Source organism: Gadus chalcogrammus, chromosome 19 (assembly GCF_026213295.1).
Source record: "Gadus chalcogrammus isolate NIFS_2021 chromosome 19, NIFS_Gcha_1.0, whole genome shotgun sequence".
Lineage (NCBI taxonomy): Eukaryota > Metazoa > Chordata > Actinopteri > Gadiformes > Gadidae > Gadus > Gadus chalcogrammus.
In genome coordinates this window covers 19,434,882-19,447,390 of record NC_079430.1, presented here as the reverse complement: position 1 = coordinate 19,447,390, position 12,509 = coordinate 19,434,882, and the positions used below count along the sequence as shown (strand labels likewise).

Genomic DNA, 12,509 nt, shown 5'->3' with positions numbered 1-12,509 from the left:
GCGCCGCAGTGCCGCGGGTTATAGAGCCGCAGTGCCGCGGGTATTAGCGCCGCAGTGCCGCGGGTAATAGCGCCGCAGTGCCGCGGGTTATAGCGCCGCAGTGCCGCGGGTTATAGCGCCGCAGTGCCGCGGGTATTAGCGCCGCAGTGCCGCGGGTATTAGCGCCGCAGTGCCGCGGGTATTAGCGCCGCAGTGCCGCGGGTAATAGCGCCGCAGTGCCGCGGGTTATAGCGCCGCCACACGACGGCACGACGGTCAGCGGCTCACTGGGCGCCAGCAGACATAAAGACATCTTTGGTAAGGGTAGATGACCTTCATTTATATTGCACTCATATAACATGCGGTCGCTCAAAACACTTTACTATGACGCATTCACCCATTCATTCACCCGTTCATACACCCGTTCATTCACCCGCTCATACACCCGTTCATACACCCGTTCATTCACCCGTTCATTCACCCGTTCATACACATGTTCATTCACCCCTTCATTCACCTGTTCATACACCCATTCATACACCCGTTCATTCACCCGTTCATTCACCCGTTCATACACCCGTTCATTCACCCGTTCATTCACCCATTCATTCACCCATTCATTCACCCGTTCATTCACCCGTTCATTCACCCGTTCATTCACCCATTCATACACCGCCGGCGGGCCCCTGCCAGTGAGCCCCGAGGAGGCGCCACCAGGGGGCTTACGCCCGGGGGCCTTACGGCCGGGGGCCGCCCTGTGCGGGGGTCTCTGCTGGGTGTGAGCGTGCGTTAGGTGGGTAAGCGGTCTGGGGCTTCCCTTCCCCCCGGAGCCCGTGCACTCTCCATGAACGCTACAGGGTATGGATCGGGGCTGAGGAGATGGTGCACTCTGGGTGGATGTCCAGGTTCCACTGGGGCTGGTGGGGGCAGTGAGGGGGCCCACCCGGGGTCAGAGGAGGGGGGGACAGAGTACTCAGACCCAGAGGGTCCACTGAACCCTGGCGCCGACCGACACGTGTTAGACTCACGAGATATCCAGGCTCCACACGATGCATGTTTCCATGACTTAATTAATAGTGTCATGGTAATCACAAGAGAAACTTTAATACGAGCTAATATAATGAACACTAGATAATCCTCCTCCGCCTCGGGACTGACCTGAATTTGCCGTTGACGTGGTCTGCGGCCTTGTGGTAGTTCTCCGTGGTGACCTTGTAGAACTGGGCACTCTGTAGATGAAAAGAGAGAGAGGGAGGGAGAGAGAGAGGGAGTGAGGACGTGAACGGGGGGAAAGCCAGTGAAGGAACGGAAAGGAAAAGCCCCGTGTTGCCCTCGCTGCGATGGCGACGTCAGAGAGACGTCTCCGTGGTACCGGGTTATTTATGTCTGACTTGAAGCCACTTTTCGTTGAAAGCCTTGGAAGACGTGTGAAGCGTTGTTCCTCTGGAGGACCGGTGTGTGTGTGTGTGTGTGTGTGTGTGTGTGTGTGTGTGTGTGTGTGTGTGTGTGTGTGTGTGTGTGTGTGTGTGTGTGTGTGTGTGTGTGGGGGGGGGGGGGGGGGGGGGGGGGGGGGGGGGTGGAGGTTAACAGTAGTGCCACACATCTACGCCATCAGTCCCTGCCTTCCCCAGCCACATAAAACTTTATGGGGAGGGAGATTGAGTCACTGTTCTTATTCTCTGCAGGGTGGGGGGGGGGTAATTTCCGAGATGTGCGTTGGGTTGTCAGAGGGAGGAGAGGGGCGGGGGTTAACTTAGTGTGCTGTTTAAGTGGCGCGTCTTGCGTGGGCGGTAAATGCGTCTAAGTGGCGCTGTGTGGGAGGGCCGAGTGGGTAAAAAATAAATTAAACCCTGCATGTAAAGGGATTTATGACAGCCATGACACCCGGCTAGACGCAGGCCGTAAGCATGCGCCCGTTGCACTGGGATGCGTTGGGAGGGATGTGTGTATTTTCTGCTGTAAAGGCGTTTCGTTGATGTTTATTGTGCGCAGACCGGTTGTGTGTGTGCCCATGTGTGTGTGCGCGTGTGTAAACATAAATCCCAGGAGGACAACGGGGGGGCGAGTCAACAACAAGCTCCCCCGCACCTGCTGACCCGTATCAAAGGGGACCCCGGCAGGACCACTCCACCCCGATTGCCTGGTCCAACACGCTGGTATAATAAAAACGAGGCTCCCGGTGCTGTAGGAGCTGGTCCCCCCCCCCTCAGTGGCTGTCAGCTCTGATGTGATTGATGGCAGCAGCTATAAAGGGTGTGAGATATAACTGGATAGAGCGCTGGTGTGCAGAGGAAGGCTTAATGCAGGGGTTAGGTCTGCCCTGCTAGGCAGTATCATACAGTGGCCTGTCGCGCATTACCTACAACATCCTACTCCTGCCTCCACGTGCACGGTCCGGACGTTTGGGTGATCAATGGAAACACAATAAGCTGAGCAATAGGTATATTATTATTATTATTATTTTATAATATAAGCTCATATTGAGCAATAGGTATATTAATATTATTATATTAATATATAAGCTCATATAAAGCTCATATTGAACGATAGGTACATTATTATTATTATATTATTATATAAGCTCATATGGAGCAATAGGTATATTATTATGATACATCACATTGAGCCCGATGTGGTTTAATCTGTTACCTATTCTTTAGCCCCCAGTGGTTGATGGTTACTTGTTGATTTGGACCCTTTTCCTACCGATGGTTGAACTAAGAGATAGAGGAGGGTAATTGGTCCTGGGTAACCTACAGGTGAAGGGACCCCACCCCCCCTCAAATTGAAAACACGACTACTGGTCCGCAAATAATTTCGTGCAGCGCAGCGGCAAACTGTTAACTAAAGCCACGTCGATAGCGATACACTTCAGGTCTGATCAATCCGGCCAACGCCTCCTCCAGGCCCTGCGCCTCCTCCAGGCCCCGGCCGCTAAGAGGGACATTCATCATGGTTCAGGAGCGATCAATAGGAATGAACAGGAGCTGCCAGGAGATCCATACTCCGGGTTATAGAGTTGGAGGATGATGGGACACGACAGCGCCGGCGGGGCCGCTGACGGAGTCGGGGGGGGGGGGGGGGGGGAGACACTAATGGGAGGGGTGGGGTGGACTCATGTGTAAACTTGGGTTGGCGTTGCCCTCTTTAAATGTAATATGGTTGTTCTAACATACAGTGGAAATATCGGTTTAATAAAACAGATCTGGGAAAATGTTATTGAAGACCAAAGGTAGAACTTACCTAATATATATACACTAACATAAGGTTTATCTCGTATGGGGTGCGTAGTGCGTTTGAGAAGCCATCTCCACGTTTATGGGATACGATTTACGATGGAGACGGAAAATACAAAACAAAAGTTTAGAACAAACAACTTGCAGGAAAGTCCATTTCTTAGGGACTCACCCTACCGTTTGAGAAGCCCTCTCCATACTATACCTAATGTGTTTTCAATGTCAACAGAGATTCAGAGCAACAAACAACTTCACAGACTACAAAAAGTATATTTCTGCGGGTTAGTTGGGTGGCGGCTTGCGTGCTCCCTGAGATCGAGCCATGGAGAGCGAGAGCAGCAGAGAGAGAGACAGAAGGAGAGACAGGAAGTGAGTGATAGAGTGAGATAGAGATAGAGTGAGCCAGAGAGGGACATGAAGCCCTAGTATCTGTTTGGAATACTAAGTGTGAAGTAATAATACCTCCCCAAATGGCACCGCTGGCACTAATCACGGCTCTAATTCGCCTGGGAGCACAAAAGGCCATGTGTGACAGTGATTGCACGACCAGTAAGTGTACACACAACACACGAACACACACACACACACGAACACACACACATACATAGAGGACCGCTATAAAAAACCGAGCACTTGCCTTTACCCAGAAACACCCTCAGAAACACATTTCTACCAGCAATCCCGTTAGGATGGACCAGAATAGGGAGCCAACATTTAAACACACGCACACTTTGTGTGAAATCAAGCTGACAAACGTCCAGTAATCTGCACGACTGAGGGTTGAGGGAGTTGTGAGGCCCTGGCCTTCAGAAACGGACGCTGATCAAGGGCCCTTGATCAGGGGCCCTTGATCAGGGGCCCTTGTTCAGGGGACCCTGAACAAGGGCCCCTGAACTCCCATTAGCGGAGAGAGAGGAGACCACGCTCAATTGGTCACAAAAAAATAAATCCATTTCTGGGGGGTAACCAGTTCTTCTTTAATCAACATGTGAACAACAAATGTGCCTTGATCAGCACTAAGTGGTCCCTACTGGTTAAACTGGGGGGGGGGGGGCTGAATGGGTCCTTAATGTGATAATCAACAGAGGGGACAACAAACCCAGTTCTACATCATGAATCCCTAATACATAATGTATAGATAAAAATAAAAGTCATCCACAGAACGTAGAGACAGACTGATGAATGCCATGCCTCCCTAATGGATATAGAATACAAATAATCAACAGATACTGAACTATGAACCATCACATACTCAAATAATCTACACAATATCAAAAAAGAGACTGTTGAGCCCTGAATCCCGTCCAATAAAGCCCTGATCCACCGAGGACGGTGCGTAGCAGAAGCAGCAGACAGTACAGCGGTGTGTGTGGGGGGGGGGGTCGTAGATAGATGGAGTCATTAGAGCTAATGCTCCCCAGCGCCAGCGTCTCCGCACAGACCCCCGCCGCACCCCCAGACTCAACAACAGCTTTGTTTTGCTTCTGTTTTGCTCTGCTTTGTTTTTCCGCTCTTCCTAACGAGTGGGACTAATCATTTCCCGGGGCTTCTACTTCTTATCTGCGGCTGGGCGGGGAGGAGCCGCGTGCCGGCCCCCAGCGCTGGTTAACAGCACCGCGTTCAGCCCCACATAAAGGCCCTACCTGGGGCCGACGGCAAGGACACGGCCGGCTACCTACCTGTCTACCTACCTACCTACCTGTCTGTCTGTCTACCTACCTACCTGTCTGTCTGTCTGTCTACCTACCTGTCTACCTACATACCTACCTGTCTGTCTGTCTGTCTACCTACCCGTCTACCTACCTACCTACCTGTCTGTCTGTCTACCTACCTACCTGTCTACCTACCTACCTACCTGTCTGTCTGGCCGGCTACCTACCCGTCTACCTACCGACCTGTCTACCTACCTGTCTGTCTGTCTACATACCTACCTGTCTACCTACCTACCTACCTACCTGTCTGTCTGTCTATCTACCTACCCGTCTACCTACCTACCTACCTACCTGTCTGTCTGTCTACCTACCTACCTACCTACCTACCTGTCTGTCTGTCTGTCTACCTACCTGTCTACCTACCTACCTACCTGTCTGTCTGGCCGGCTACCTACCTCTCCGTCTACCCGTCTGTCTGTCTACCTACCGACCTGTCTGGCCGGCTACCTACCTCTCCGTCTACCTGTCTGTCTGTCTACCTACCGACCTGTCTGTCTGGCCGGCTACCTACCTCTCCGTCTACCTGTCTGTCTGTCTGTCTGGCCGGCTACCTACCTCTCCGTCTACCTGTCTGTCTGTCTACCTGTCTGTCTGGCCGGCTACCTACCTCTCCGTCTACCTGTCTGTCTGTCTACCTACCTACCTGTCTACCTACCGACCTGTCTGTCTGGTCGGCTACCTACCTCTCCGTCTTCCTGTCTGTCTACCTACCTACACACACTCTGCCTGTGCACTCATTGTGTGTCAACAGTCTTCCACCGGCTAGGCCTATTGCTAAAACGAGCGAGCCCGCCAGTGTTGGGGAGTAGCTGAAGGGAGAGGGCTGAGGGGAGAGGGCTGAGGGGAGAGGGCTGAGGGGAGAGGGCTGAAGGGAGAGGGCTGAGGGGAGAGGGCTGAAGGGAGAGGGCTGAAGGGAGAGGGCTGAGGGGAGAGGGCTGAAGGGAGAGGGCTGAGGGGAGAGGGCTGAAGGGAGAGGGCTGAAGGGAGAGGGCTGAAGGGAGAGGGCTGAGGGGAGAGGGCTGAAGGGAGAGGGCTGAAGGGAGAGGGCTGAGGGGAGAGGGCTGAAGGGAGAGGGCTGAAGGGAGAGGGCTGAGGGGAGAGGGCTGAGGGGAGAGGGGGTATTTTCGGTTGGATACTTTCAAACTCGAGCTGACTCTGTCTTATTTCTCCGAAGTGTGTGCGCTGGCCTCAAATGGAGAAAGAAAGGAAATAGGAGGTTTGAAAAGAACCAGGAATAAAGAGAGAGAGTTAGAGAGATAGAGCGTGTGAAGCCATTATTGTTTCTTAATGTTCTTCCTGTATTTCTTCCTCGGAGAGTGCTTTGCGACTCCTATGAGATAGCAATTGTTGCCATGATTGTTCCTCCTAGGAGAGCAGAGAAATCCAATTTCATCGATACATAACGGCAAAGAAAGAACGACAGAAAGAAAAATGGGGAGGGTGGCGAGGAAAATAAAATCAACGCCGAACAAAAAGTCACGGGGAAAAAAGCAAACACGGCTCAAAAAACTCTGAAATAGAGAAACAGAGAAACGAGAAGAGACAAGCGAGCCGGGATAGAGAGGGAGAGAGAGGGAGAGAGGGGGAGACAGGGAGAGAGAGACGTTGTGAGACAGAAAAGGAAAAAAAAGGGCCCCAGTTGATTGTTAAATATGAGATTGTTTTACAGCAGGGCAGGTATTGAGTGAAAGTGTAATATATAGATATAGATATTGTTTTCAGGGGCTATTTGGCGACGGCGGCAACTGGCCAGTGCTGGTGACAGCAGGCTGGGCTCCGTCTGTGCAGCCTGTTGATGGCCTGTCAGTGGAAGCCCCTCTGATGAATGGCCATGTTGGATTGGACCAGACGTGTAATATAGATCAGACTCTTATTCTGCCTCTCTCTCACCATTACTTCTTCTCTCTGTGTGTGTGTGTGTGTGTGTGTGTGTGTGTGTGTGTGTGTGTGTGTGTGTGTGTGTGTGTGTGTGTGTGTGTGTGTGTGTGTGTGTGTGTGTGTGTGTGTGTGTGTGTGTGTGTGTGTGTGTGTGTGTGGGAGGTCTAACGAGGATGGAGGGAACACACGAGAACAGAGGGGGGAGGCGGGAGAATTACTGTTGAAGAAGGAAGACAGAAAATAAATTGCGGCGTAGAAAAAGAATGCGAGTGGGAAGGAGGACCAAGTGGAGAGTGGGGAGCGGCGAGGGGAAGGAGAATAAATGCATTTGCAGAAATTACAAACTAGCATCAAAATACCATGGCATCAAACCACGCTAGCACCATAGCACGCATTATGCAACCAACCACACCAGCCACGCTGGTTGAAAGAGTGAGGATCAAAAACAAACATAAAAGATGCTACCAGTCGGTCCCTTCGGCCGGTCGTCATTATTTCTCTGTGTATCAATATTTCTGAAAAGAAGTATTGCTCATATTCCTCACCGTCATTCATGTACTATTTTTCTGAGGCCATCCACACACAAAAGGCCAACAGTGCACAGTCCCCTGATGGAAGGGCACTTTGAAAGTATAGCGCATTTATCATGTAAATCCAAGTCTATAAAATCGATCAAAGCTAGCAGAGGTGTTGTCGATTCCATAGCCCCTTGCTGCTGCTCATAACTCCTCGTTCTATTCATTCACTACCTCGCGTGCTCTCTCTCTGCCTCCCCCATCTTTACAGCCAGCTGTGTCTCCATCACACTTTCCATATTCATAATTACATTACATTTCATATTGTTACTTTACCGTCAGCCAATTAGTCACTTATTCATACCCTTTCTCTATTGCTTATTAATAATTACTCATCTACACTATCTTAATTCACTGGAGACTCAGTTAAGTCAACTCTGCTTATTTCAAATAATTCTTATCGGCCGTTTGGTTCATGATTATGTCACCCCGACATTGCCGGAGAATGAAATCAAAAGCAACCACTGATGGTCCTCTCAAACTTGTATCTCTGCTCCATCTCTGCTCTCTCTCTCTCCCTCTCTCTCTAGGGGTATCTGCAGGTTTCAACGAGTTCCAATTAAGACTTTATAAGACCGTTTTAATACCTCTTAAAAGTCCATTTAATATCCATGTCCGGACACACAAATCATCGACCAACCATCGGTTCTGACTGACTGCTTTTGACAAGAATCCGCTTCTGAACTGGCGCTTTGGCTTCTGAACTGGCGCTTTGGCTTCTGAACTGGCGCTTTGGCTTCTGAACTGGCGCTTTGGCTTCTGAACTGGCGCTTTGGCTTCTGAACTGGCGCTTTGGCTTCTGAACTGGGGCTTTGGCTTCTGAACTGGCGCTTTGGCTTCTGAACTGGCGCTTTGGCTTCTGAACTGGCGCTTTGGCTTCTGTAGCACAAGTGGCGCACATTTTTTTCTGAATGTAATTATCACCTTTTAAAGCCTTTTTTATTACTAACCCTTTTTCCAAGACTTTGAATACCTCAAGGAGACCTCTCTTGTTGTCCCTCTCCCTCCCTTTCTCTCCCTCCCTCTCTTCCCACCCCTTTCTCTCCCTCTCTTCCTATCCCTCTCTCCCTCCCTTTCTCTCCCTATCCCTTTCTCTCCCTCCCTCTCTCCCTCCCTCCTATCCCTTTCTCTCCCTCTCCCTTTCTCTCCCTCTCTCCCTATCCCGCTCCCTCCCTCTCCCCCTCCTTCCCTAGCCCTTTCTCTCCCTCTCTCCCTCCCTCCATCTCTCCATCCCTTTCTCTCCCTCTCTCCCTCCCTCCCTCTCTCCCTCTCCCCCTCCTTCCCTAGCCCTTTCTCTCCCTCTCTCCCTCCCTCCATCTCTCCATCCCTTTCTCTCCCTCCCTCTCTTCCTCCCTTTCTCTCCCTCTCTCCCTCCCTTTCTCTTCAATCTGTCTCCCTCTCCCTCCCTCCCTCTCTCCGCAGGGTGAAGGTGATTTGTTGACACAGAGGTTTACGGGATATTGACCGGGGGGGGGGGGGGGGGGGGGGGGGGGGCAATATGGTTGATTCATGACCACGTCACGGAGGTCAATAATCACTTGTGTTGTCTGGATCCCCTTACTACGCGTTTACAACCGCAACTCACACCCACTACTCACACCGACTTCCTCGCGGTGCACTTCATAGCCCAGCGACGCCATGTTGCACGCAGCGAGGCGATCAACGCCGTTTGTTACGATGGCGCTTCGAATGACGGGGTTTGTTACGATGGCGCTTCGAATGACGCCGTTTGTTACGATGGCGCTTCGAACGACGTGGTTTGTTACGATGGTGTTTCGAATGACGGGGTTTGTTACGATGCCGCTTCGAATGACGCCGTTTGTTGCGATGGCGCTTCGAATGACGCGATTTGAGACGATTGCGTTTCCATTTTCATCTGTTATCCTTCTCCTTTCTAGCCCCTTCCCTTTCCTTGTTCCCTTGACTCCTTCCCATTATGTTTTTCCCAGTTCCCTCCATTTATTTGGTCTTCATCCTTCCCTTTTGTCTTTCGTCCACCCCTTTGTTCTCGTCTTCCCTCTCTTCCCCTTCTCCCCAGACGTCTCTGCAGATTAGCACGCATTATGGCGTCCATTCGCCTCACGCACAAAATGTAAACAGTGACGTTTTGCACTCTTCAGAGACGTCATGCGTTCCTTTCGTTTGAGCCCGGCCTTTTCATGGTTGAGTTGTAGATGCAGTCTGGGGGGGAATACATGGATGTGGAGTTTTCTTTCTCAACAATCCATTGTGTTTTTGGGACCGGACCCCAGGACCTCAGTGGGGCCTACCGGACTGGACAGGCCCTCAGTGGGGCCTACCGGACTGGACAGGCCCTCAGTGGGGCCTACCGGACTGGACAGGCCCTCAGTGGGGCCTACCGGACTGGACAGGCCCTCAGTGGGGCCTACCGGACTGGACAGGCCCTCAGTGGGGCCTACCGGACTGGACAGGCCCTCAGTGGGGCCCGGCAGTCCCTCAATGCGCCACTGGGCTTCAGTGATTTGTGTTTTCTCTCCACAAGCCTCATCGACATAACGGTGGGGAGGGTTCTATAGCAGGCAGTGTGTAACAAAAAGGTCAAGAACATCACGTTGAACCGTTTCAGATTACAATAATCACCATGGAGGGACGGGATTTTAAATACTGAATAGAATACGTCATTAAAGGCAATGATGAGGATTTTTACGTGTAGCAATATTTTCAATCTACTCTGACTGACATTTGGAAATTCCTCAACGTTTTGAAAAACATCTTTGTTTAAGAGAGAGTGAGAGCGAGCGAGCGAGAGTGCGAGAGAGAGAGAGAGAGAGCGAGTGAGCGAGAGCGAGAGTGCGAGAGAGAGAGCGGGCGAGCGAGAGTGCGAGAGAAAGAGCGGGCGAGCGAGAGTGCAAGAGAGAGCGAGAGATGCTTCGAGGTCACACATTCTAGACGAAGCTTGTTTGATGTGAATGTACTGAGAGAGAGGAGGGGGGCATCTACACCGAACGGGAGCCTCCCCTTGAGATGCTAAAGAAGAGGTAAACGGAAAGAGGAAAGAAAAAGGAAAAATTAGGAATCACATAACCCCAGGATGTTTCTGAAGCTGCAGCAGAAACAACACAACTCCAACCTGGGGCTACCCAGTGTACAGGCATCAGTATGCACCTGTGTGTCTCCATCACTTCAAGTCTCTCTGTGAGTGAGTGTGTGTGGACGTTGCTAACACCACTACCGCGAGTGTGGCGTAGCATCTTATAAATACAGATGACATCATTATTCTGAGAAGATGGGTAGGGCATTCTGGGTAATATAATCAGCCCACTTAAGGCCATAATGGTCCAATGAAATACAACTAGCGAGGTAAAATATAATAACACCACATCGGGCGGGAACTTGTATTCTATTATTCACATGGATGAAGATCAAAGGCTGAGGTCTGATTTAAAGAGAGATTTGGTGTTTCTCTACTAAACACAAAACAGACACATGACAGATTTAAGTCAAACCTAGCTTCAAGCCCTTTGTATCAATGTTTATCTCCTCAGATGACTGTTACTGTGTCAGAGAACGAGTTTACAGTGTTCTGAATCTGTGCAACCCCAATTAAACAAGGATTAAGCTGAATCCGACAGTGGAATAAACTGCAGCAAGACGGTAGAAACTGCCCTCATTAAAATGCAAACCTAAACAAAATTGTGCGTTGGGTAATTTTGATTAGCCTCAGAGAAATATTGTTTTTGAAATACACACTGAACGAAACGGAAGAAATATTCTGACCAAAACCAACAACTGGACGAAACTGTATCTTGTTTGGACTACTTTGTCGTTGTTTCAAACACTGACTCAGAAGTCGGGCTTACCTGTTAGTCGTTAGTGAAATAGGGACCCCAACGACACAACGATCCACCAACCATGAGACTACAGTATCTTGCGACATGACGTTACAAGGTGGGATGACTGTGCATGTGTTGAGTGCCTCTGAGTTGTACTGTGCGTGTGGTGTGTGCCTCTGAGTTGTATTGTGCGTGTGTTGTGTGCCTCTAAGTTGTATTGTGCGCGTGTTGTGTGCCTCTGAGTTGTACTGTGCGTGTGGTGTGTGCCTCTGAGTTGTATTGTGCGTGCGTTGTGTGCCTCTGAGTTGTACTGTGCGCGTGTTGTGTGCCTCTGAGTTGTACTGTGCGTGCGTTGTGTGCCTCTGAGTTGTACTGTGCGTGCGTTGTGTGCCTCTGAGTTGTATTGTGCGTGTGTTGTGTGCCTCTGAGTTGTACTGTGCGTGTGTTGTGTGCCTCTGAGTTGTACTGTGCGTGCGTTGTGTGCCTCTGAGTTGTACTGTGCGTGTGTTGTGTGCCTCTGAGTTGTACTGTGCGTGCGTTGTGTGCCTCTGAGTTGTACTGTGCGTGTGGTGTGTGCCTCTGAGTTGTACTGTGCGTGCGTTGTGTGCCTCTGAGTTGTATTGTGCGTGTGTTGTGTGCCTCTGAGTTGTATTGTGCGCGTGTTGTGTGCCTCCGAGTTGTACTGTGCGTGTGTTGTGTGCCTCTGAGTTGTATTGTGCGCGTGTTGTACTGTGCGTGCGTTGTGTGCCTCTGAGTTGTATTGTGCGCGTGTTGTACTGTGCGTGCGTTGTGTGCCTCTGAGTTGTATTGTGCGCGTGTTGTACTGTGCGTGCGTTGTGCTTCGGACCCACTCACCCTCTCCTCGAGCCGGGCCACCTGCTGCCGGTAGAACAGATCCTGCTTCCTCAGCTCTGCCTCCCGCACCTCCAGATGCTTAGCCTGGACACACACACACACACACACACACACACACACACACACACACACACACACACACACACACACACACACACACACACACACACACACACACACACACACACACACACACACAGATGAGTGACGGGGAGAGGAGGGGAGAAGCAATACTTATACGCTCAGCGGAGTGTGTCCATAGTCGAGACAGTCATCAGGAAAAAAACTAAAACAATAACAGAAGGAATGCGTGTGGCCGCTTCCATGCGCACACACACACACACACACACACACACACACACACACACACACACACACACACACACACACACACACACACACACACACACACACACACACACACACACACACACACACACACACACACACACACTTCCACAGACACACAGACACACACAC

General features: G+C 50.8%; 1 protein-coding gene across 1 annotated transcript in view; it reads right to left on the bottom strand.

Moving 5' to 3' along the window:
- chchd3a (coiled-coil-helix-coiled-coil-helix domain containing 3a) overlaps positions 1–12,509 on the bottom strand; it is a 79,548-nt gene that overhangs the window by 21,606 nt on the left and 45,433 nt on the right. The window contains exons 6-7 of the mRNA XM_056578519.1: positions 12,030–12,113; positions 1,138–1,208 (exon numbers count right to left, since the gene is read on the bottom strand). Of these exons, the coding sequence (XP_056434494.1) occupies positions 1,138–1,208; positions 12,030–12,113 (155 nt within the window). The remainder of the gene's footprint in view (positions 1–1,137; positions 1,209–12,029; positions 12,114–12,509) is intronic.